Here is a 25027-nt window from a genome sequence, read left to right on the forward strand (position 1 = left end):
GAACAAATGTGATGTATAGTATTTCAAAGTGGAACAATACACTCTGTGTCACTTAAGTACTGCATTTCAATAGTAAACACATCTGTGATAGTAGTCTTGCATTGCAATAATATGTTTATATTTATGTTTCTTGGCAGACGCTTTTGTCCAAAGCGAGTTACAACATTATAATATTCTATTGTCTAATACTTTGTTCTTTTCTGTGTCCCTCCTCTAGACATTAATGAGTGCGAAACTCCTGGCATGTGTATGAATGGCCGCTGTGTGAACACAGAGGGCTCCTTCAGGTGTGAGTGTATGCCAGGCCTGGCAGTGGGCCTGGATGGCCGTGTGTGTGTAGGTGAGTAGAGCCGGTCATCAGAAAACATACACTTGTTTATCTTATGCTTCCTTGTAAATTCAATTGAAGTTTGTGTGTGTGTGTGTGTGTGTGTGTGTGTGTGTGTGTGTGTGTGTGTATGTGTGTGTGTGAGAGACCTTATACTATACCCATGTTCTGGCCACAGATGAAATAAAGCTTCCAATAACTGCTTGTTATTTCCAGTATACATTTCAGTGATTAAATACTGTTTTGACAGTGCATCGAAGATGCATCATGCAACATGTTTCATCAGTACCAGTGGTTTCTTATTTTTCTCCCCCAGATAGTTTTGTTTGTCTCTCTTTGTTTTCATTGAGCAAGAGGACAAGAGTCATGTTTTCCCCTCTTTCACTTGCTCTCTCTCTCTCTCTCTCTCTCTCTCTCTCTCTGAGTCATTGTGTCTCACTCTGGTCTCATTGGGCCTCAGATACACATATGCGCAGCACATGCTACGGAGGCTACAAGAGGGGACAGTGTGTGTGGCCCTTCCACGGTGCCGTCACCAAGTCTGAGTGCTGCTGTGCTAACCAGAACTACGCCTTCGGGGAGCCCTGCCAGCCGTGCCCACCTCAGAGCTCAGGTATCTTTGCCCCTCACTCAAAGCACCCGTGGCAGGAATGGGCCTAATGTCAGTAGTACAAGAATAATGTCTTCCTTATTTCCTTGGAAATGTGTGTTTTTTTTTACCACACTGGTTTAGTTGTTGGAGCCTCATGTTTTGTAAAGGTAAATCCTGAAAACGCCTGGGTACATTAAATCTGTACTCCCTATCAGTGGAGAAAAGGGCCCTAGTTTGAGAGAGGCTGTGGTACTAGCCATTCTAATCTACAGTAGGTATTTCTGAAGCACTGTTAGATCTCCAGAATTTTCATGTTTTGGAAAACACAAAGGGACTTTTGTTAGTGCCCTCCAAATAATATCGCACAAATGTACCCACAAGGCTTCCATGTTCTGTTTCACTGTTTTATTTCATTGGGGCTCAATTATGATGCCCTGTTATGAAAACCTCCTTCTTGTGCTAATTAAAGATAGCCAGTCCATTTTTACAGCACTTATTATTTCTTATATAATCATTTGGAAGACTGGTGATATTTGACACGAAATCAGGCAAGTCATGCCCATTTAAATTCCTTCTCCAAGAGTTCACATTTACTGTGCAGTTTAATGACAGAAAATCAAACTGGACCTCTGGTTTTAATCATCAGAGAAAAGAGCAAACTGCCCGCAGAAAAACTACACTTGACATAACCTTCCCTTGCCCACTGCTTCATAAAACACATGTTACTGAACGGGTATGGCCAGTTTGGCTTTGGCAGCATTGGGCATCAGGCATACTGCAGTGGAAACAGACTGTGGAGCTTTTCGGTCTCTCTTGAGTCCTTCTATTATCGTCAGTGACAAAAGGACAGATGAAGAGGGAAGCCATTTAAAAACACCATTCAGTTTTCTAATGGCCAGTGAAGTTTGACATCATGAGGAGAAATACAGTTGTTGTGCCCCAGGAGCGATGCAGACTTTGAGAGCTTTAAAATAGTTGAGTAGACTGGCAGGGAGGGTGCTGGGCATGGGGTAGCTGGCACCACATGGTGGATAGTGTTACTCCACTGCTTACGCAAGTTCACCAAGCCAAAGAGCCAATGGTTAGCCTGAAAAAGCCTGTGTCTTGGCATGACCCCTTATAAAAATATCACCAAAAAGGATGTGTCTGTAGACAGCTGTTGCCTGACGCTCCTGGGGGTGCAGGGAGCAGACCCCCACAGACCAGTGCATGGACATTCAAAACAATCCCAAATTATATGACACATACAGCTGTGTTTATGAAATCTCTTTTTTTAAAAAAGCTTTTTAATCTAAGATAATTCGTTTATACGTTCAGTTTCATAATCTGACTAGAAGAGCACTCTCAGAGTGCAGGTGTCCTCCAAGGCCACATTAGCTATGGCAATTGCAACGTTGTGCGAAAGTGAAACTAAATGCATGGAGTTGCTCAATGATTCGGGTCCACTACAGAATTAACTGGGTTCATCCTTGGCCCATGCTACATTATCCCACCAAGTTTCATGAGAACCAGGCTGGTTGTTTTGGCATAAACCTACTGACAGACAAACAGATAAACAAACAAACCGCACCATAACCTCTTTGGCGAAGGTACTGATAAATATGATTCTCATGTGATTCCCAAGTCATGAGACGTTTAAATAGATGAAACCATGACGCGTGTACATATTGATTCTTTCGTTTGCATGTGTCTGGTGCTTCATCGTCTTGATGTCTTTTTAAGAAGTCCTCTGAGGCTCGATGTCGCCACAAGTAAAACAGCGATCTCTCGTTAGTTCTGCCCATTAAAGTCTCAATATCAAAAAGACGCCAGGCTGTACCACATTAAGCAGGCGAGTTTTATATACGCTAAGGCCAAAGAGCCTCAGCCGCGAGAGCATGGAAATGCATAATGACATGGTATTAAATGTCTTACGGGATTTTTACAAAAAGTTCTATTTTTTATTCCATTATTGGCTTGGGGTTCACACTGAGGCTGCTCTGTGTGTATTTGTCTTCCAGCGGAGTTCTTGGCCCTGTGTAGCCATGGCCCTGGCACCACCACCGACGGCAGAGGTAGGACATACACGGAGAGACAACAAAACAATCAAGAGAGGGACCGACTTTGAGACTGGAATTTGGTGAAAATGGCCTACAGATGAGTCAACGCTATATGTATTTGTGTTTCAGATATCAATGAGTGTGCACTTAATCCTGACATTTGCGTAAATGGAGTTTGTGAGAACATGCTGAGGACATACAAATGTAATTGTAACTTGGGATTTGAAGTGGATTCTACTGGCAAACAATGCGTTGGTATGTATTAGAGAAGCTGGTAAACATTGAATTTGTATATTTATGTATATGTATGTATGTATGTATGTATGTATGTATATGTATGTATATGTATACTGCTTTGATAGATGAACTTGTGCTTGTGATTAAAGTAATTGCTTTATAGAGTGCATTTGGCAGTTGCAAAACCTAACTCTTGCGTTTTGCGTCTTGCGTGGGGTGGGGTCAGTGTGTTGTGTCTGTGCAGTTTTACTTTGTCATGTGTGTGACGCCACATGTCATGTCTCCACAGACATTGATGAGTGCGCTGTGAACAGACTTCTGTGTGACAATGGACTGTGCAGAAACACTCCCGGCAGCTTCACCTGCCAGTGTCCCAAGGGCTACGTCTTCCACCCAGAGACCGACGTGTGTGAGGGTGGGTCAAATATTCACTCAATATTCATATTTGTTTTTTTTTTAACTTCTGCTGTGTCCCATGATAACTTAAACACATTTTGTGTTTGTGCTTTCTTGGCTTATTTTGGATGGGTCTTATCTGTGCAGACATTGACGAGTGTGAGTCCAATCCCTGTGTGAACGGCGGGTGCAAGAACAGCCAGGGGTCCTTCTTGTGCGAGTGCTCCGTTGGCAGCACGCTGGACAGCTCTGGAACACAGTGCATTGGTACGACTTCAAAGCTCACAGAGGAATTGAAGTCTTGTAAAGGAAATTGCTGATGTATATTTAGGTGTCTTTGTTTTATTGGTGGGGTGAAAGCTCATTCTCCGGGTAAATCCATGTATTTACTGTATGCCAACAGAGACCAGTAAAGGACGATGTTGGCTCAAAGTAGTGAATGGCCGCTGTGAGATCAACATTAATGGCGCCACTTTGAAATCACATTGCTGTGCCACTCTTGGCGAGGCTTGGGGCAGCCCCTGTACCAAGTGTGAGCCAGGTAAGATGGATGCTTTTGTACATGTGTGCAGGAAGTCCTTACGGGGCATTCTTGGGTGGTGTTGGAAAATGAATGTGTTGTGAAAATGCATATTTTTTTATTTCTCTCTTGCAGATCCACACTGCCAAAAAGGGTATGGAAGAGTTAAGGGATCAGTATGTGAAGGTAAGACCATAAAACACAAACCTTGAAATGTGCCTGAATTGTCACAATTCTCATGATGTGCTTTCAGATCCATAGCAGGCAAAGTAGCCTGAGTCAATCATATTGATGTCGATTTCAGCCCAAGAAGTTAATGAAAATACTTCACTGGGGTCCTACAGTATTTTGTCTGTTTCTCAGTGTAAGGTTGTTGACGCAGGCTGCTTCTGACTGCCCTTTTGTGTGCTGCTAGATGTGAATGAGTGCGAGGTGTTCCCGGACATCTGTATCAATGGCAAGTGTGTCAACACGGCGGGCTCCTTCATCTGCCAGTGCCCCAGCGGGATGACGGTGGACGCGTCGGGGAGGACATGCATCGGTAGGTGCCCCCAGTGGGACGACCCTGATGTGTCCCCTTACACACACACACACACACACACACACACTACATCCCCGCTAAAGGAGCCGTAAATGTAATTATAGTGGACTATAATCTCAAGACCCGCAATTGACGCTATAAATATGAACTTGGCTGTAGCGAACGCTGTGACTCAACTGTTATGGGCGAAACGTGATGGCTCATGTGATTTTATGAAGCTTGGCGCTCATGTCTGTGCATGTGTTTGCGCAAGCTCATGGACGTATGTGTGTGTGTGTGTGTGTGTGTGTGTGTGTGTGTGATTTGTCAGACCTGCGGACGGAGCACTGCTACCTGACCCACGAGGACGAACGCTGTGGCGCTCCCATCCCAGGGCGGCACCGCGTGGACGGCTGCTGCTGCTCAGTGGGCGTGGCCTGGGGCCCCGAGTGTGACGAGTGTCCAGAGAAGGGCAGTAAAGAGTTCAGCCTGCTGTGTCCACGCGGGCCGGGCTTCTCCCACCGGGGCGACTTCATCAACGGAAAGCCCTTCCTCAAAGGTAGCACACTCCCACAGACTGGTACCACTATTTAGATAGATGGCGTTATCATACAGAAGTCCTCAAATGCATCACTTCAATGTCATCCCTCCTACACTTGTCAATAGACCCTTCAGATTTTTGGAGAATGTTGAACCAGCTAGAAGTTGTTGGAAAATAACTTCATACAAAGCAAGTGTTCCATCACCCTAGACGGGTTCATTTTGCAATAGTATGTAATAGCAATGAATAAGGACAATTTGAATAAGGACAATTTTCCATAATGTTATCTTATTAGCTTTAGCAGTATCCATTAAAACTCTGTTGATGGTAGTGTATAAAACACTGGTGTGCCATGCCTATGATACACACTTTAGCAAACATCTTTATAGACCACTTAGATTGACCAATCAGAGTTGGGTATTCCACAGAGCCCTATAAAAGACTGACCTGAACTGTGTACTCACACACTAATCCTCACTCTAAAACCCCAGCTTGACATGAACCTCTGCAGCATTATTAAAAACATGCACTCGCTCAGTCACGTGAAGCCAGGTTTACAGTGACCACGCAGGAGTTCTGGTGTATATGGTATCTCAGGAGGCCTGTAGTTTTACACAGTCCCCCCCCCTCCCCCTCCCCCTAAATCTCTCCATTCACAGCCGTCTGATATCCACTGCTGCACACCAGGTGCATCAACATCTGCATGGCTTCCTTGCACTTTCGATGGTAGCCGTGCCAAGTAGCGCACACATAAAAAGCACCTCGCGCTGGCGCTGTTTGTCGGCCATCTGAGAGAAATGAGCCGGCACGCTGCTGCTGCTGGGCTCTGGACCTGACCGAGGGTCACCTCTGTCTGTCTCTCTCCGCAGATATCAACGAGTGCAAAATGATCCACAGTCTGTGCACCAACGGCCGCTGCCGAAACACCATTGGCAGTTTCCGCTGCAGGTGCGATAATGGGTTTGCCTTGGACTCCGATGAAAGGAATTGCACAGGTGAGCTCATGGTCTGAGGCTGCTATTCCCATTCCCACTGTTTCCGCTGAGTTCTGCCTCAAAATCCGGTCATTAATGCTTTCCCCAGCCAGATGGGGGCTTGTGTAAGTGTCAAACTCCAATTTCCATAGGTAGCAGCTGTTTATTTATAGAGACATGTTGAATGAATGATCCCAAATCAAACCTCATGTTGAAGTTTCAATGTTATCTTGAATGCTAAATGTGTGTTAAATATGCAGTGCTTCATTCTCACACACACACACACACACACACACACACACACACACACACACACACACACACACAAATGCTTCACTCAAACATCCACATATACACTGCTTTACACATAGGTTGCTTGGATCTAACTTGTAGAAATCTGTCCTCTGCAGATATCGATGAGTGCCGGATCTCCCCCGATCTCTGTGGTCACGGCACGTGTGTGAACACGCCGGGAGACTTTGAGTGCGAGTGCTTCGAGGGCTACGAGAGCGGCTTCATGATGATGAAGAACTGCATGGGTGAGCTGACCACTCTGGGCACCGCCAGTGCCGACTCACTGCTAAGATTTACTTTTCGGCCGCTTTATTACAACACAACCATGCCAGCCGCTGCAACATACCTTATACAACGTACCCTTAGCCCAGTTAATGGCCCTCAAAGGGACCCTCACATGCAAAAAAACCCCGAGATTTATTCACACCGTTTTACCCGCAAAACAGGACTGGATCCCAGTCTGCCAGCCACCCTGCCCAAGGCACTGCTATGTCATTTAAATGTCGGATTTTTTCCCCTTCCCATTTCTCCCTCTCCCGCTTTTTTCTGCGGCTTCAAATGAGCGGCTAGGCAGAATAATTGGCCGGCCTCATAACGGGACGTGTGCTTGGAAGGCTGCTCAGGCAATTTCCTTGAAAGGGTCTGTGCAGCATGTTGAATCAGCTTTATGGGAATCACAGTCGTGCGCTTAAAAGCACTGCCTGTGCTCCTCAGCTGTGTCGACACCGCGCCGAACGCCCCCCACCCCTCCCCACGCCCTGCCAGGATTCCCCTTCCATTAGAGAAACACGCCATCGTTCAGGGCCCTCCTCAACTATTTTTATATACACAATTATCCTCTCCTCACATCCTGCCATCTGTGGAAATGTTTGTTGATTCATCTATGAGTTTCTTTCCTAAATATTAATTTATATTTGTTTGCCAGGCCACCAGGCTCTCTCTCTGTCTTTCTCTCTTCTCCTCCTCCTCTGTGTTTATCTCTGTCTTTCCCCCTCTCTTCCTCTTTCTCTCTCTCTGTCGCTCTCTTTCTGCTGAATTCATTACAGCTGTTGCTGAGACACCATGATAGCCTCTAAGCGTCTTTCGCCTGAGAGATGAGTGCTGAAGAGATTCAAGTGAATGATGCAAGTGTTTGTGTCTGTGTGCCCTGGCGCCTCGCCCCCCCCCCCCCCCCCCCCCCCTTCCCCCTTCCCCCACTATTTTCTCTCCCAGACATCGACGAGTGCGAGCGGAACCCTCTGCTGTGTCGTGGCGGCGAATGTATCAACACCGAGGGCAGCTTCCACTGCTTGTGTCCGGAGGGCCACTCCATCGCGCCGGATGGCTCCGCCTGTCTAGGTGAGGAGGGAGCAGGATTGGTGGACTTGGGCCAGGCCCGGGTTCTGGGAAGAGCTCGGAAGGCCGCCTCTTCAATGTAAACCAGCAGAGTGCTGTGTGCCGGGCGGCAGTGGCGCTGCCAGAACGTTTGAGCAACGCTTTGCACAGACAGAGCTGAGAGGAGGGAGGGAGGGAGTTGCCCTTAATCAAACAAAGAGGTTCATTTACACTGTGGGTGTTACAAGTCATTATTGCTGCCTTTGAAATAATGTGATCAAATTGCTATGAAAATAAACAGCCACTTAGCACTCTCAAAATGACTGAGCCAAAATTGGTAGATGATGATGATGGTGATGATGATAATGATGATGAACACATTTGAAAAACAATGGAGGATTTTTCATTTGCCATATACTGATCACTTTTATAGCTTGCCTTAATCAAAGTTATTATGTAGTGGGCATTCTGTGAATCTGTAAAACCAGTTCAGTCAAATTCGAGCAAAGCCGCAAGCCGCAGTAAGGCATACTGCAGATGGACGTGGTGTCTATGGTGGTTGTGCCGCACGTGTAGATGAACATGTTTTAGCCCTGGTGTCAAGTGGTGTGAATGGGTCCATGTGTTTGTGTCTGTGTGGGTGTGTGGTCTTCCTGGTCTGCCTGATGGATGTGTTAATAGGCTCTTGAGATAACAAAGATAGAGAGTATGTAGACGTCTCCCTTTTTTTGTCAGGGGTGGCGGTGATGTCTGGTGTCTGTATGTGTGTGTCGTGGGTGTGTGTATAAGTGTATATCTGTGTATATATGTGCCTGTGTCTCTCTCTCTCTCTCTCTGTGTGTGTGTGTGTGTGTGTGTGTGTGTGTGCATATACATGTCTGTTTGTCTGCGTGTGTGTGGTTTATCTGTAATGACGGGTGTGCCGCGGGTGAGATAGAGTCTGTCTGGGTGAGAGCCTGCGCTGGCAGGCCACATGTTTTGAGAAGGCTTGCTTAGCTTGCTCTAAGTGGATGGTGAAAGCTCCTTGTGCAGTGCATGGAGAGTTGCACTCTGACACGCTGGGCTGGGTCCTTATTTTATTTCCGCGAAAGAAAGTACAAGCGTCATTGAGGTTTTCTAAGCTGTGTGAAAGTGTGGCGTGATGGATTGTGATACAATGTTAATATCCTGTGATATTCCGGCCTTTTGTGCTTTGTGCTTTGTAACAAAAACGTTAGTGAGTGAGAGCCATGGCCCTGTTCCATGCTGTGCTCTTCCACACAGTACTTTGTTGTGGCATGGTGAGCTGTACTATAGTCTTTAGTCCCTACTGGGCCATGCCACTCCATTGTACCACCCTCCCCATTAGTACTGCGTGCTTCTCTTGGGATGGGTTCTGCTGGGCTCTGCTTTTCCGTGTGAGGCTTTGAACTCCAGGACATCAGATGGAAAGCACACTCCTTTCCAGCTAAGTCCTCCACCAAGTTCTCCTCCACATGAAAAGATAAATACACACTGTTGAAAAAAGCAGCTCCCAGCTGTATCCAATCACATTAAAGGCCTTATAAGAGCAGGCCTCTCATGGCTGCCTCCACAAAATGCCTCTGGGAGTTATATTGCACCAGTGATCTGAATATAATGGTTTGATTATACATCTGAAGTGAAAAATTCATAATTTTGACCACATGTGTGTGAAGTGGATGACCTCATACATTCAAGCTAATTATTTGTGTTGCTGGTATACTCTTATTATGGGGGACGAATCCTGGGAATTAGTAGCAGTGAATATGTTAATTCGTTTAATAAGCATTGGCCTCTGTCTCCATGCATGCACTTTACTAGATGTGAACGTGCGTGATGAAATATATCTTAAAAATGCCTTTGCTTGTTCCACAGACATTAACGAGTGTGAACTGAGTGACAAACTCTGTAAACACGGCCAGTGTATTAACATGATTGGACGCTACCAGTGTGCCTGTGACACCGGATACAAATCCACGGAGGACAGACTTTCTTGTATAGGTGAGAAAAGCATCACTATGTTTGTTGCTACCGTTTCCATAACAGTTAAGGATTTGCCATCTGTGCAGTGGATGAAGGTTAGGTTTCACAGTTACACCTCTCTGTGTCCTCGTCTCGCAGACATCGATGAATGTACCATCCAGAATGGCGGCTGCGAAACGTTTTGCACCAACTCGGAGGGCAGCTACGAGTGTAGCTGCCGCAGTGGCTACGCCCTCATGCCGGACTTGCGCAGCTGCACAGGTCAGTCTCTCCGCCTCTCGGCCCACGTCTGCTGGCCTTTCGAGGCCAGCTTGAGCCCTGGTCACCCTGCCTCTGCTCCCACTGATGGGCTGAGTAAGGTCAGAGAATGAGCGCGATGTAACCTCAATACTCTAGACAACCACCTTTTTTTTATGTCACTCAGAGTATGTAATAAAATGGCTTGATTTAATAAAGGTCTCATGACTCAATAGTCAAGACCTCATGACTTTTATTGCCCTGGTGACAAGGGTCAGATACAAAAGCTCTTTAGATAGGAAATTCCCTAGATGGATTAAAGGTATATAGCTGAAATAAAGTCAAACAATGACCATTGCTGAGCTATATGCCAGCTGTTGCACTCCTCCACAGATGGCTGGTGCGTTTTCATGATTACTCATGAAAATGGCTGCTGCCTAACTGTAGATACAGGAATAGAATAACCTGGTCACACACACATAGACACCATGTTAGCTTGGCAATGCTGTTTTCCCATTGTTTGTATGTTTCCACAGACATTGACGAGTGTGAGGACAATCCAAATATATGTGATGGGGGCCAGTGTACAAACATCCCGGGTGAATACCAGTGTCTGTGCTTCGATGGGTTCATGTCCTCTGAAGATATGAAGTCATGCCTGGGTAAATTTTTTTTTCCAGTTTCACCCGTCCAGTACAAAAAGTGCCCTATTGTGTTTTCTATTCACAAATCAGATCCAGTGAGTTGATGATGAGAATGATTGGAATGCAACTAGTTTTCAGGGAAATCACAACAGTGGGAAGGGGAATGCTTGATATTTGGGAGAAACATGACAAGACCGATGAGTAAGATTGAAACCAGATCCTCCTGTGGAGAAGTTAAAGTGGACGGGTCCTTTTTTGGTCTGAATAAATAGTTCTTATTTTTAGACTGAGAAACCTCTTTTCCCCCTTTGCGTTCTTTTGAAGATGTTGATGAGTGTGAGCTCAACCCAAACATCTGCCTGAGTGGGAAGTGTGAAAACAGCAGGGGATCTTTCATCTGCCACTGTGACCTGGGATACTCCGTCAGGAAGGGCACCACCGGCTGCACAGGTAACATCCTCACCTGAAACCTCACCTGGAAGAATGCTGCAAGTCCACAGAGATGAAGAAACCTGTAGCATGAGCGTAAACCACACACCGTAAGCAGCTATACAGCATGTAAGCCTGACTAGCTGTTGGCTAGTGAGCTAAATTATAGCACACTCACCACCCCAAGCAGGGGACAGTATATTACTACTACTGTACATATCTAGTTACCTCTTCCCCATTTGCAGAAGTAATGAAAAATGAAAAGACTAGCTGAGGCTGAAAAATACCATTAGCGTCTCCATCAACATTAATTAACATTCATATACATTAACTTAGTCAAACTTAGTTCAGTCCAGCACTCTGAAAATGAATTGAGACTGTGTATGGAATTTCTCCACAAATAAACATTTTTGTCATTATTCTAGCCTTTTAACTGAAAGAGGCATGCTTGCTTTGCCATTTGCCAGAAAATTACCATTTGCCAGAAAATTACCATTGACTAACTAGCACCTCTTGAGGTACAAAATGGTATTATGAGAGAGCGGACATGCCAGGAATAGCTTGTGAGCATGCTAACTTATTTTAGTGGATCTAGGCATTTCCATTTTTTTAACATCAGGTCAAAGCAATTATTTCTTCACATTCTATCACATTCTATTCTATTCTATTTCTTGTTTATTATTTTAAACTAAAATTATTAAATGTAGTACCTTTAAGTAAACATAAGTGGCAAGCCTTCTTTGCTAACATTACCTATAGCCACTGTAGAACACCATTGTTCCTGTCAGTCAGCGTTAATGTAGAGGTGCTGAAATTTAAGCTGGTAGTTACATAGCCCAAACAGAGCTGGTGCCTTTTTCACAGATTATGTGATAGCTGGTATTAAAATAAAATGCTAACTAGCCATGCAAGATAGAACCTAGCAATAAAAATACAGGGTGGGGATAGGAGTGGAACACGAGTGAGAACATGGATATGATGGGTCACTTTCACACCTACGAAAGTTGGTCAGGACAGGGAAGGCGGTCCACTAATTGGATTTAGAGCACGGCTGCGTGAATGAAAGGGCCCTTTCTTCCCAGCGGAGTCAGACGGAGCCTGGTTCTCAGGCGCAGCGGCACAGACAGCCCTTCCTGGAGAACGCAGAGGGATGATGTCAGTCAGATGCCATATGGAGGCGAAAGTTTACTGAGTCATGAGGAAGCTGCCAGTAATTAAACAGAAGTTTAAAGGAACGGAGCAGTGAGGCAGAGAGGGGTAGACTTGGCAGAGGGTAAAACCCCTTTCCAGTGAATCGTTGCTTGACATGTTTTGGCCTGTGTTTACGGTAGAGCCCACTTTCCCAGCTCTTTTTGTGGTGAAGAGTGACTATACCGGCCTTGACCAGGGGCCCACCCAGCAACTGCTTCAAAATAAGTCCGAGAGGAGACCTAGCACACACTTGGCCCCTTTTCGGCCGAGGCTCCATAGATTTGACGTTACAGTAGCTACTCTCTGATAAGGATGTCTGTTATGGTCACCCTGAAGCTGGCCTGTTGTGCTGTGTCCTCTCAGGCTCCCCTCTCTCTGGCTCCACTAGTCAAAAGGCTGTGGCGCTGCATGCGGTGTGTGAGCTCACCGAGATCTCATGTTGGTTGTTTGATTGAATGCCATATGCCTCAAATTACACATTGTTTGTTCCTTTGTTGTCCTTTCATTAACTCAAGTTAAACATGATGCTATGGTTGGGCCATTTCGAATAAAACATAATAACCATTCCAAAACAAATAAATAAGGCAATGGAGGGTGGAGCTGGAAGTTCATTTTTTCCCGCTCCTATGGCATCACTCATGCACTGTTTGGATGAACTTAATAGAGGCGCGAGGACGATAGAGGTCGTGAGAGCTCTGTGTTTGCCGTCACGGGGAAGTTTGTTAATTGGTGTTAACTGATGATAAGTGTACACAAGGCCAGGGCCGAAGTGGAAAACAAAACCCAGCCAGCTGCTGGAGAAGCTGCCTTTTATAAGCGTGCGCACACACACACGCACACACACACGTACACGCACACGCACACGCACACGCACACGCACACGTACACGTACACGAACACGTACACGTACACATACACGTACACGTACACGCACACACTCAAATATAGAGACATGCCCTCAGATACATACATACAGGCATACTCAACCAATCCACACATATGTACACACACTAAGGCCACAGTTCTTGTGCTTGCAGGCTAGCCCTGATTGTGTGTGTTTGTGTGTGCAGAGATACAGATGTTTCAGCCAGAAGGCCTGGTGCTGAAGGGGGAAGTGCAGGACTGGTGATGTCACTGTAAATGTGATGGGAGCGAGGCGGAATCGCCCTAACATAGAGGCTAATGGGGCCATGACCTTCAGTTAGAGAGAGAGAGAGAGAGAAAGGGAGAGAGAGACAGAGAGAGAGAAAGGGGGGGAAACTGAGAAAAAGAGGGAGGAAACTGAACGAGGGTGGAAACAGAGCTGCCAACTGAGAACAGCAAGCTGGAGTTTTGGAAAAGAAAGCTGGAAAATTGGAGAACAGACAGACGAATAGGGTCCACAAGAAAAACCCTACAAGATGAGCGTTGTGCTGCATGTGCATGTGTGTGTGTGTGTGTGTGTGTGTGTGTGTGTGTGTGTGTGTGTGTGTGTGCGTGTGTGTGCGTGTGTGCGTGTGTGCGTGTGTGCGTGTGTGTGTGTCTGTATAAGACAGAAAGAAGGGGGAAAGAAAGGGAGGGAGTGAGAGTGTGTGAAACCAAGACATGTGTGCACGTGACGCTTGGCCGCCAACTTTCTGGGTTTTATTAGCAATCCATCTGCATGACTCAGCTGGCCTGTCATCGCCGATTGTTTCCAGTTCGACAAACAAACAAGTGGGACCAAATCATGAAACAACCTTCGGAGAATCCCCCACCCCTGCTCGGCAGCTCAACAAGCATTCCTATCCTACACAGATGTTATTTGCTTCATGTTTTAATGAAAGTGTATCATACGAGAGTCTGGAGTGGAAAAAGCACACAACGTTTTGGTCCATTTGATTGGAATTCAGACCTCTGCCATAATGGAATTTACAATCGAACAAGGCAAAGACAACCAACAAGATCTCATAAATGAAGGTGGCAGCTCAGCTTAAATAAAAGGATCAGAAAGCAGAATACTGGATGTGAAATAAATAATTAAATAACTAGCAACTCCGTAGACTGAACATATTGTCACACGTTAGCACACAATAATACAACTTTTGGCCTGCCTCTGTATACTATTATAGTAGTAATAGTCTTACTTCTTAATACTTAAGAATAGTCACCAATTCTTTCCTCAGAATGGCTCCATAGTAGAAATGGGGCTTTATGTGTACTTTTCCTGTCTACAACACTCAAGATGAAATTCCTACTTGTAGACTGAGTTGGCTTCTAGTCAAGATAGCATGATGGCCAAGGGGGCTTTTATGAAAGTGTATATGTCTTTAAGCAGCCAGTCGTGAATGTGCATTCATGTGTTGGATTCTCAAAACACATGCATCTCTGCTTTTTGACATAAGACCTTTAAATGATTGCCACACTAGTATGTCACCAATTCTAGCTAGCACTTAAAATGGTGAGAGTAGTTTCACTTTGACACTAAAGAACACAGGTTAATCACCATCAAATAGCCAAAGTTGGAATTGTGACCATTACGGTTTTACTGGGCCCCTTTGACACATAAGTAAAGTATGGCCATAACTGCTCCACTCCAAACTATTTGGAAATGAAAATGTCAAGGGCTGGGCCCTTCCTTCACCATTTTAGCTAAAGCTCTCCCTCATTCTCTGACTTGATCCAGATGCAAATGATTGCCTTTGGGGAATAATCCCCATCTCTCTCAGTCTAGTCCTCACCGAGCGTTGCTGCTCATATAAAGATAGGGTGGGAGTCCATTTGTCAAGCACAGGGGTTTACAAGCTTAGGAGTGGCCCTGTGTACTGTAAGTCCACATTAAATCACCCTCGGAGGGCTCTCTTTGTTGTGCACATGGGATGTCCACTGTGTGCAGTAGACACGCTTGAAATCTCAGCCCTGTCTACAGTCATGGCTTTCCATGCCTTTGTTAGAGACTTCCCTCCCTCATCCATATGAAAAGCATTAGCCCACTTTTTCAAAATGCACAATCTGAATTTGCCATTAGGACACGTAAACTGAAACGTGACTGTGACACAGATTTCTCTCTCTCTCTCTCTCTCTCTCTCTCTCTCTCTCTCTCTCTCTCTCTTTCTCCCTCAAGCCGATTTTGCTGCACTGCGTTGGAGGACTGCTTGCATTTTTTATTTTTTTTTTACTGGTGGAGTTTCCACATTCTTTGCGTGCTGCAGTTGTTTTCATGACCCCCCCCTCCTCCCTTGGACCCCTACATTTTGTTTCAAGGGTTCACAGGAAGTATCTAAGTATCTGTAATCATATGAATACTTCCAAGGCATCCTGTAATCAGCTCACGACATCTCTCAGGCCCTCATATTAACACCAGGGCACCTTGATTTTTTTGTTGGGACCAAGCCTCAAATTTGCACAGTGAAAATTGAACGCCCTTCTCTCTCTAATGAGATTGATCTTGATTATGATGTTTCATTCTCCTTGATTGTGGGGCATCTGAATGACAAGATCACAGAAAGTGCAGAGAGTAGAGTAGAATAGAGAGAGAGAGAGAGAGAGAGAGAGAGAGAGAGAGAGAGATCTGAAATCTTGGTAGGGCAGTGCCAGGCCTCCACTCAATCCTCTCATGTGAGCCTTGCCTCTGTGGAATTACCACAGGCAGCTGGCCAGGGATTGTTTCACATGAAAGTTTTCCAGATGCTTCCAGAGCCAGTGTACATCTTTTGTTATGGGCTCTGAACGCTCTCTCTCTTTTTTTACTGCAAATAATATTCATCTTGCCAAGGCCTCTCATCTTATATCTATGCACTAAATCTTATTCATCTTGACCTGAGAAGGCTTAATGGGAAAATCTATTTGAATTGTTTAGATATATACTAGATCTGAGAGGATATCAACTTAAAAGCCCTTTATTATAATCAAATGTACTGTATCTATCTAGCTATACTTGAAGGTGCTGGTATATACTCTCAAAATCAGATATTCATTTTCTTTGAAATGTAACTTTTTTTAAATAGTTTGGATGTTTTAGGCATAGTTATTTTTCACATGAGTTTTTTTTCTAGTATAATTGGACACAAACATTATTTAAGAAAATAACTTTTTATTTATTGGCAAGATACATTTTCAGTGAACAAACCCCAGGGGCTCCCTAGCATAAAAGCCTATGGTGAGGCTCATAAATCTCACATGACATTAAGGACTACATGCAACTCAAAGGTCTGTTTTAATATCCAATGTTATTGACATCACAAATTCATAAATCGTTTTTTGACTCTTGTGACTTTTGACAGTTCCTAGACATATGACACATTTGTATGATGCCTGAAAGGTCCCTGCTTCCCACAGGAGATGGCAGGACTTTGTAAAATGGACATGTTTTAGTTCACTAAGAGAGCATTAAAGGAGGCTTCGGGGTTTCATCATGTCATCTCTAGTGGGATGAGAGTCATGATGTATCTCATTTATAAATGTCAAACTCCATGTAACTCCAGTCCAAAGGAATTAAACAATTATTCTCACAACCCTCCTAATGTTAACTTGTTTTCTCCACTGGAACATCTAGTCCTCAAACAACTGCTGCACTATTAAAAGACAATAGTTTATATGGCAAATTAGAGCAGGCACGGCATTGTAGTTTATTAAAGTCATATTTTAAGTGGACTGAGGCTTGCAGCTTAGTGGGTGTGAGCCAGCAAACATGCCAGCCGTTTCACAGCGGCCTCAGCTCCAGGCCCAGATCAACACGGAGCGGCTCCTGCCAGCTGTGTTTGTCCGTGCAGACGCCTACGTCACTTGGCAACCGAGCGTGTTGCCTTTTAGGACTGTTCTGATTAGCTGGGGATGCTGGGAGTGTTGTGACATTTCCCTCGTCCGTGTCGAGGACCTCTCACCTCGCTTCCCCAACTGTATACAGCGTTGCACACACACTGGAGATGGACACCAATTAGGGGCAGGCTGGCTGGACCAACCCGGGTGGTGGTGGCGAGAGAGAGCCGCGCAGAAGGGGGGCAGTGGGGCAGCTGATCCAGGTCGAGTGCAGCCTCCCATGGCTGACGGGCGGCTGGGGGCGGGCAGGATGGTGCGATGTGGGAGTCCCTTGTTCCTCGCCGGACAAAGAGACTGCCTTTCTGGGCATTCCACGGCCAGCGAACAGACGGGCCCGTGTCGTATGAGTGGCACTCCGGTTGGAAATAAGTTTGTTGCATTCTTGGCGGATTAGATTTGCTCTATTAAGTGCTTCTGCGGTCAGGAGGCTTGATAGCGAGCCCAGAGGTTTTGAAAGGCAGATCAGTGCTGCAGCTTACTTCTCCCCCTATAGGTCACTGAGCAGGACAGGGCCCTGGTCAGAACCCAAACTGCACCCAGACGCTGCCTGTCAGTCGTTAATAGCTAGCACATCTAGATTATTCACATCTAGCATTGTTTTCAGTTGTCATCGTGATTGAATGTGCATCAACCTCCACACATTTCTTTAAACCCAAGCTCTCTTCTCCCCCCTCTCCCCTTTACAGTGTTGTCTGTAAAGTCAAGTACTGTATCTGTAACTTCTTTTCTTGAATTCTTTTAGATATCAACGAGTGTGAGATTGGAGCCCATAACTGTGACAGACATGCCACGTGCACCAACACAGCAGGCAGCTTCAAGTGCAGCTGTGCCCCAGGCTGGATCGGTGACGGGGTTAAATGCACAGGTAAGAGCCCTTAGTCTGAGGCATATAAACACTGAGAAAAGCCCATCCATTAGCTGTCAGCACTGATCCTGGTGTTAGGTCATGGGCTGTTTGACTCCATTTCCTGTTTGCCATGTTTGGGTTTAAGATTTACAATCTCCATGCAAGTACCCTCTGAGCACTCTGACCTCAGGCAACCTCGTATCATATCTCAGGGACTCCAGTGCATTTAGTTAAAAGCAAAGATCATGTGTGTTCAATGCATATTTCAGATCTGGACGAGTGCTCCAACGGCACCCACATGTGCAGCCACAACGCTGACTGTATGAACACCATGGGCTCCTACCGCTGCGTCTGCAAGGAAGGCTTCGCTGGAGATGGCTTCTACTGCTCAGGTGCGTGGGCCTCCCAACACTTACGCCTGATTGAGCGTTCCTGGTTCTGATGGCAGTTCACCCTGAACCCAGTGGCCTCTCCCTTCGGTTTGTGCAGACAGCGACGAGTGTGCAGAGAACGTGAACCTGTGCGAGAGCGGCCACTGCTTGAACGTGCCCGGAGGCTACCGCTGTGAGTGCGACATGGGTTTCTTCCCTACGGCTGACGGCAAAGCCTGCGAAGGTAAGGATGCTCTCCGATCAGGTCTGCTCCTGAATATCCAGTCAGAGGGTTTTACGATACTTTGTTACTTTCACCAGGCATCACATGTAGCCATGAAACAAGTCCAAAGCTGTTAGAGCAACTGCTTCCTATGCTCCTGAGACTACTTGTGTGTTTAGTCAGATGATTAAGCTTATACTAACATTCTTAGTCTGTTAAGTCTGTTTGCTCTGTTTTTATAACCGCTTATGAGTGAGTGTTGAGTGTGTAAATGTTCAGGCTGTGAGTGGATGTGATGGCACGCTGTAATCAGCTGCTTCCAGCAGAGGTGTGGGTTTCCTCCGCAGGGCTTCATCCTGCCTCCTTGCCCCAGAACTGTCACTCCGCTGTGAGGTTCACACGTCCTCTCCTCCCCGCGTTCTGTTGATTTTCCCCTCTGTCCCATGATCGGCTAATCCCTAACAGCTGGCCTCCCCTCTCTGTCTGCGCAGACATAGACGAGTGCTTCTTCACCAACGTCTGCATCAACGGAAGGTGCCAGAACATGCCGGGCCTGTTCAGATGTGATTGTTACCCTGGGTACGAGTTGGAAAGAAGCGGTGGCAACTGCACAGGTAAGTGGTCCCCCACATTTCAGGGCCCTCGTTATCAAGACGATATAGTGTTTACTGTCAGCCTAGTGGAAACTGGACTCCTCGTTCTGATGTGCCTCACTTTGTGACTCAGGAATGAGGTCAGGCGAATATTACACAGCCTTCGGGCCGAGCCAAACGGATCATTCCCCCTCGGGGCAGATTGCGTCAAACTCATCGAAGGGGTCGGTAATGACCACCCATTTCACAGCCATTATGAGGCGATAATGACACTGAGTTCACGGTAAACACGGAGTTACCCGTGTGTGTTTGTGGGCACCGAGCCATGGAGAGGTTGCAGGCATGACTCGAGCGGCGTTCCGCTGCCAGCACTGAGCTGAGGTCGTGACGGTCCGGCACAATGGATGGCACTGCTCCGCCTCACGTGGAGGGAATGGAAAGAGTGATCGGGCCCCATATCCTCCCTGGACGCGCTGTCATGGGGAATGAGTGCGTGCGTAAATAGTGGGAGGCGATGGAGGCCGACACACCGCAGAGCCACCGAGGGTTAGCTGCGGTCATCCCCAGCAGCAACAGTGGACCGCCAACTCACACATATGCATTTGTGTGCATACAGAAGACACACATACATATTCATGTAGACATTCAAAACTGAACACAACAAAGTAAAACAATCTTAATGTTGTGCAGTGCTCATGTATGTGTTTCTATGGCTGCCCCAATTCTGCTAAACTACACAAACAGTCATGCATGCATAATGTCTGCTACTTTCTATACATGTCATAATGTGTCTTTCTTTTACTTCACAGATGTCAATGAGTGTCTTGATCCTACCATTTGCATCAGTGGGCTCTGTGAGAATACTCCTGGCAGCTATAAGTGCATCTGCCCACCATTCTTTGAACTTAACCCATCAGGGGTTGGCTGCGTGGGTGAGTTCTACCAACTGCTTCTGAGGTCTCTTAATGACCCCTCTGGGACCTGAACTGTACGTCTAATGAAATACAGTTATGTTTATGACCCACCGCACTCCATGACTGTCAGATGAGTTTGGAATAGAGGCTTAAAAACCTTTTCCTCCCATGTCAATGTAGTCAATGCTACCCGCATTGTATGTTTTTTTCCTGTGGAAACATTGATCGCTGTGCCCACACCCTCTGTGTGTGCTTGTCTCTAGACACCCGATCTGGCAACTGTTACCTGGACGTACAGTCTCGTGGCGACGCGTCAGAGAGCCTTTCCTGCTCCAACGAAATTGGCCAGGGGGTGTCCAAGGCCTCCTGCTGCTGCTCCCAGGGCCAGGCGTGGGGGACGCCCTGTGAGGAATGCCCCTCACTCAACTCCTGTGAGTCACCCCAGCCCGTTTGGCAGGCCAGCAGTGTTAGTCTTTGTCAGCATGATCTTAACTGTGTTGGTGTCTATTTTTTTTAATAAAGTAGATTACAAAAGACCTCTTTGTGCAATCGTGAGTGAAGACAAATGCCTTATTAAATCTTGCAGCTTTATAACTTTGGTGGGGTTGTTTTGGGGAGGTGGGGTGAGTGTGTGTGGTAGGGTGGGGGCGTTTGGAGGGTGTAAGTCATTTTGTTTGTTAGCCTTGGTGTTTTTATGACGGTGTGTAGCCAATGTTGGTGCATGTGCACAATGGTCTGATGTGACCTCTTACAGCGGAGTATAAAACCCTGTGTCCTGGAGGAGAGGGCTTCCGGCCAAACCCCATCACTGTCATCCTGGAGGGTAAATGTTTTAGGTCACAGTTTGTAAGTTACACACACAGTGCTCTCTGGAGTGCTGCTCAGTTGTGATGTATGAGAGCGTTGTTGTAACACATACTGAATAACATCTCACTCTTATACATAACATACATACATTGTGATTAATATCTCTCTTTTTTTATTTCCTACTCTCTTTGTTAAACAGACATCAACGAGTGTCTGGAGCTTCCTGGTTTGTGCCAGGGAGGAAATTGTATTAATACATTTGGGAGCTTTCAGTGTGAATGCTCAAAGGGCTTTGCATTGAATGAAGAGACCAGGATCTGTGAAGGTAAAGGATAAAACAAGTCTGTTTTCTCTCCCTTCAGGCTTCATCTCTGAAACATTTTAGGCAGGAAGGAAATTGAGACCAGCCGTTTGTTTTCCTAAGATGGAGAGGGGGGGGGGGGAAATATCAAAACAAGCAATGCTAGCATTTGTTGTCTCCTAGCCATCGTGCTGGTGGTTGTGCTCCCTCATGCAGTCACATGTGTCGATAAATCTGGAGGAGCGGCTGACTTTGGGGCCTAATCCCCCCCAGAAGGCCCATCCGGCCCTGTCACTGGGAGCCTGTGTTGTGGTCAGCTGCCATCCCCACGACAGAACACTGTTAAAGAAATCATGGCCCCGCAGAGACTAGCGATCATCGCCTCCCTGGCCAACATGTGCTTAACGGCATTTTAATTGGGCCCCGTGTTGGTTGGACGGCAGAACAAAAAGGTTGTGTCTGGAATTTGCAAGCATCCATATCATTTTGGAGAGGATGTGCTTTATTTTCATTTCTTTTTTTACTTAGCTAACTGCAGGGCTAGCTTGCTATTTTTTTACCATCCTCTGGAGGCTTGAAGGCATGGTTACAATGAGAGCCTTCCCTAATGAGATGTCCTCTTCTCTGTGTCTCGCCCTATTCCAGATGTGAACGAATGTGAGCGTCCAGGAATCTGCGGGCCCGGTCAGTGCTACAACACCATCGGCAACTACACCTGCATCTGTCCACCAGATTACATGCAAGTCAATGGTGGCAACAACTGCATGGGTGAGCTTTTGTTTCTTACATTTTAGTCTCATAACTTTGACTTAATAAGACATAGAGTCTCAAATATAGTCTCAGATAGAAGAGTCATTATAATATAATTCAGAATACTATCCTTGCTGGACGTAAATTGGGATATTTCAAGATATCTTTCATTCTACCTATGTTGATGCTCCATACTTTTTGACCACACAGACATGAGGAAGAGCCTTTGCTTCAGGAATTACTATTCAGACAATGGCACGTGTGATGGGGAGCTCAACTTCAACGTCACTAAGAAGATGTGCTGCTGTTCATACAACATAGGCCGAGCCTGGCACAAGCCCTGCGAACAGTGTCCTGTACCAAGCACAAGTGGGTACACAACTCAAATGTCAAGGGCCTAGCATGCTAACTTTTTCCTCCTCAAAAAATAAACTTTGCTTTTGTGAATTTGTTTTCTCTCCGCAGCTGAATTTGCCCAACTATGCGGCAGTGAACGGCCTGGCTATTATATTGACATTTACACTGGACAGGTCATCGGTATGTAGGAATGTAAATTACATTATTGTTGCTTTAATATCTCAAAAATGTTGTAATGCAAAACTAAGTATATGTTCTTTTGTGGTTTGACAGACATCGATGAGTGCAAGGAGATTGCTGGTCTGTGTGAGAATGGTCTGTGCATCAACATGATTGGAAGCTTCAGGTGTGAGTGCCCCATGGGATTTGTCTATAATGACAAGCTGCTCATCTGTGAAGGTTGGTACATCAGCTCCCTCTGGCTGAAATAGTGTACTCTTGTCTATGCCCAAAGTGCTTATCCTAGCCATGACAACCAACATACACAAAAACAGATGCAAATAGTTAGTAGAATTTTCAGTCTGTGTGCCATTGGGGTCACTCATGAGTCATTGTAAAGATGGGCTATGGCCTAGTAATGTGAATTCAACTGTGTGTGTGTGTGTGTGTGTGTGTGTGTGTGTGTGTGTGTGTGTGTGTGTGTGTGTGTGTGTGTGTGCGCGTGCGTGTGCGCGTGCGTGTGTGTGTGCTTGTGCGTGTGTGTGTGTGTGTGTGTGCGCGTGCATATTCTCAGACATTGATGAGTGTCAGAATGGCCCGGTGTGCCAGCAGAATGCTGCTTGTCAGAACCTGCCTGGAAGTTACCGCTGTGAGTGCAAGCCTGGCTACCGCTTCACTCCTACAGGACAGTGCCTGGGTAAGACCCCATCTGAGGAGCTGGAAACAATCCCTAATGTCATGAGTGTTTTAATGTAATTGATTTGTCTTTTCACTGCTTTTGAGTTCCACCTCATGATCAGAGACAGAGGCTAATCTGTAGCGTTCCTAGCAATGCTGGCCATGTAGTCACTCTCAGGAATGAAGGAGAGAACTAGCAGTGTGAGTAGACTAGCTGCATAATCAATCACTAACAGTGACTAGCAGTGTACAAGAAAAAGAAAAATAGAAAAAGTCATCTTTCATGTTTGAGACATAAACTGAAAATGTCATTTCAGTGCCGTTTTCAATTCACTTCTAATGAAAGACATCCAAAGATTCTGTTCCCTGTCAGTTCCAAGCACAGAAAGTCAGACCATAGACAATGCTTAGCCCAAATACCATGCTAATATTCTGACCGTAACCTCACAATACCTTGAAATTAATGTCAGCTTAGTTGCGTGTAACTAACCCAAAGGTCTTAATTTGCACTCAGGAAGTTTTACTGTGAAATAAAAAATCCCCCTCAGCTCTTGGCCCGCCGCGCTTGAACCGTGCCCAAGCGAGAGCAGTGTCTCAGGGATAGAATGCCCCCCACCCATCCTCGCATGAAGGGAAACATTAAGACATGAGCTATGCTCTGTTATAACTGGACAACAGCGGGAGCTATTTCAAGCTGTGGAGGAGGGCAATCCATCACAAGGGCCTGGCCTCTCCTCAGTACACATCCAGCTCTGCTGCCGCTAGTGCTGGTGCTGGTTCTGGTGCTGGTGCTGGTTCTGGTGCTGGTGCTGGTTCTGGTGCTGGTTCTGGTGCTGGTGCTGGTTCTGGTCCTGCGGGGGTTTTGCACAAGGCCCCTCGGAGGATGACTCAGGGTCTGGGAATTCTCAGCCCGCTGGCTTCCCACCGGCTGGGCTTATTTTGTGTGCAGTGGCACAGCTCTCTATTTGGTATGTGGCCAAAGGTAGCAACGGTGGGGATGAAGATGAAGATGATGATGGTGGGGATCGTTTTAATCGCCCAGACTAGACTGGTGATGAGAATAGTGTAGAGTAATGACCACAGTTGTTGTGATATTAATGGTGATGGTGGTATATTTCTATGTCAGTATAGAATACATGCAAGACAACAGATAGAGCTCTATGATTACTGTAAATGATTATGATGATGATAATGATGATTATTATTATTAGGTCTGTTGACATTTCTTCTTTTCTCTCTCTGCAGATCGTAATGAGTGTATTGAGAATCCCAATGTGTGCCACCCCGGACAGTGCTTTGACAACATTGGGAGTTACCGTTGCCTATGCCCTAATGGGTATAAGTCCACCTTAGATGAATCCATGTGCATAGGTTAGTCACATTCAATACTGCATTTCATATGAATCCATGTGAATAGGTTAGTCACATTTAATACTGCACTTCATATGAATCCATGGGCATAGGTTAGTCACATTCAATACTGCACTTCATATGAATCCATGTGCATAGTTTAGTCACATTCAATACTGCACTTCATATGAATCCATGTGCATAGTTTAGTCACATTTAATACTGCACTTTATATGAATCCATGGGCATAGGTTAGTCACATTTAATACTGCAGTTCATCTGATTTTCTATGTTTACTGTTTTAGCTCATTTTGTGTTTTGGGAGTGCAAGTGGACTTATCTGCGGGTGTGGTTGATTTCTGCTTATTAGATGTGGATGAGTGCGAGAGGCAGCCGTGTGGAAATGGGACGTGCAAGAACACACTGGGCTCCTACAACTGCATCTGCTACCCTGGCTTCGAGCACTCCCACAACAACGACTGCATTGGTACGCCTTGAGAAGCATGATTGACCATGCTCTTGTTTCACACGGCCTGGTCACTGACACATACTCAAGTGTCATGACCGAAACTGACAGGACGTCGTTTAGAGATCTTATTAAACTGCCTGCATGCCATAGTGCTGAAGGCTTACAGCAGAATGCCTCCTGCTCAACACAGAGT

The 25027-nt window shown here is 45.9% G+C and overlaps 1 protein-coding gene across 1 annotated transcript in view; it reads left to right on the plus strand.

Moving 5' to 3' along the window:
• The window catches only part of fbn1 (fibrillin 1), a 60672-nt gene that overhangs the window by 20088 nt on the left and 15557 nt on the right, over positions 1-25027 (plus strand). The window contains exons 16-47 of the mRNA XM_076287799.1: positions 218-340; positions 789-941; positions 2921-2974; positions 3089-3214; positions 3486-3611; positions 3740-3859; positions 3996-4133; positions 4248-4298; positions 4528-4653; positions 4964-5191; positions 6043-6168; positions 6558-6686; positions 7654-7779; positions 9631-9756; positions 9877-9999; positions 10512-10637; positions 10944-11069; positions 17758-17880; positions 18132-18254; positions 18352-18477; positions 18948-19070; positions 19859-19981; positions 20227-20394; positions 20718-20786; positions 20970-21095; positions 21717-21839; positions 22032-22190; positions 22287-22358; positions 22452-22577; positions 22912-23034; positions 24261-24386; positions 24736-24852. Coding sequence (XP_076143914.1) covers positions 218-340; positions 789-941; positions 2921-2974; positions 3089-3214; positions 3486-3611; positions 3740-3859; positions 3996-4133; positions 4248-4298; positions 4528-4653; positions 4964-5191; positions 6043-6168; positions 6558-6686; positions 7654-7779; positions 9631-9756; positions 9877-9999; positions 10512-10637; positions 10944-11069; positions 17758-17880; positions 18132-18254; positions 18352-18477; positions 18948-19070; positions 19859-19981; positions 20227-20394; positions 20718-20786; positions 20970-21095; positions 21717-21839; positions 22032-22190; positions 22287-22358; positions 22452-22577; positions 22912-23034; positions 24261-24386; positions 24736-24852 — 3954 coding nt within the window. The remainder of the gene's footprint in view (positions 1-217; positions 341-788; positions 942-2920; positions 2975-3088; positions 3215-3485; positions 3612-3739; positions 3860-3995; positions 4134-4247; positions 4299-4527; positions 4654-4963; positions 5192-6042; positions 6169-6557; positions 6687-7653; positions 7780-9630; positions 9757-9876; positions 10000-10511; positions 10638-10943; positions 11070-17757; positions 17881-18131; positions 18255-18351; positions 18478-18947; positions 19071-19858; positions 19982-20226; positions 20395-20717; positions 20787-20969; positions 21096-21716; positions 21840-22031; positions 22191-22286; positions 22359-22451; positions 22578-22911; positions 23035-24260; positions 24387-24735; positions 24853-25027) is intronic.

Source organism: Alosa pseudoharengus, unplaced genomic scaffold (assembly GCF_046254945.1).
Source record: "Alosa pseudoharengus isolate Yale_2024_CS ecotype anadromous, Long Island Sound unplaced genomic scaffold, YU_APseudo_1.1 YU_APseudo_1.1_scf_16, whole genome shotgun sequence".
In the NCBI taxonomy this organism is placed as follows: Eukaryota; Metazoa; Chordata; class Actinopteri; order Clupeiformes; family Clupeidae; genus Alosa; species Alosa pseudoharengus.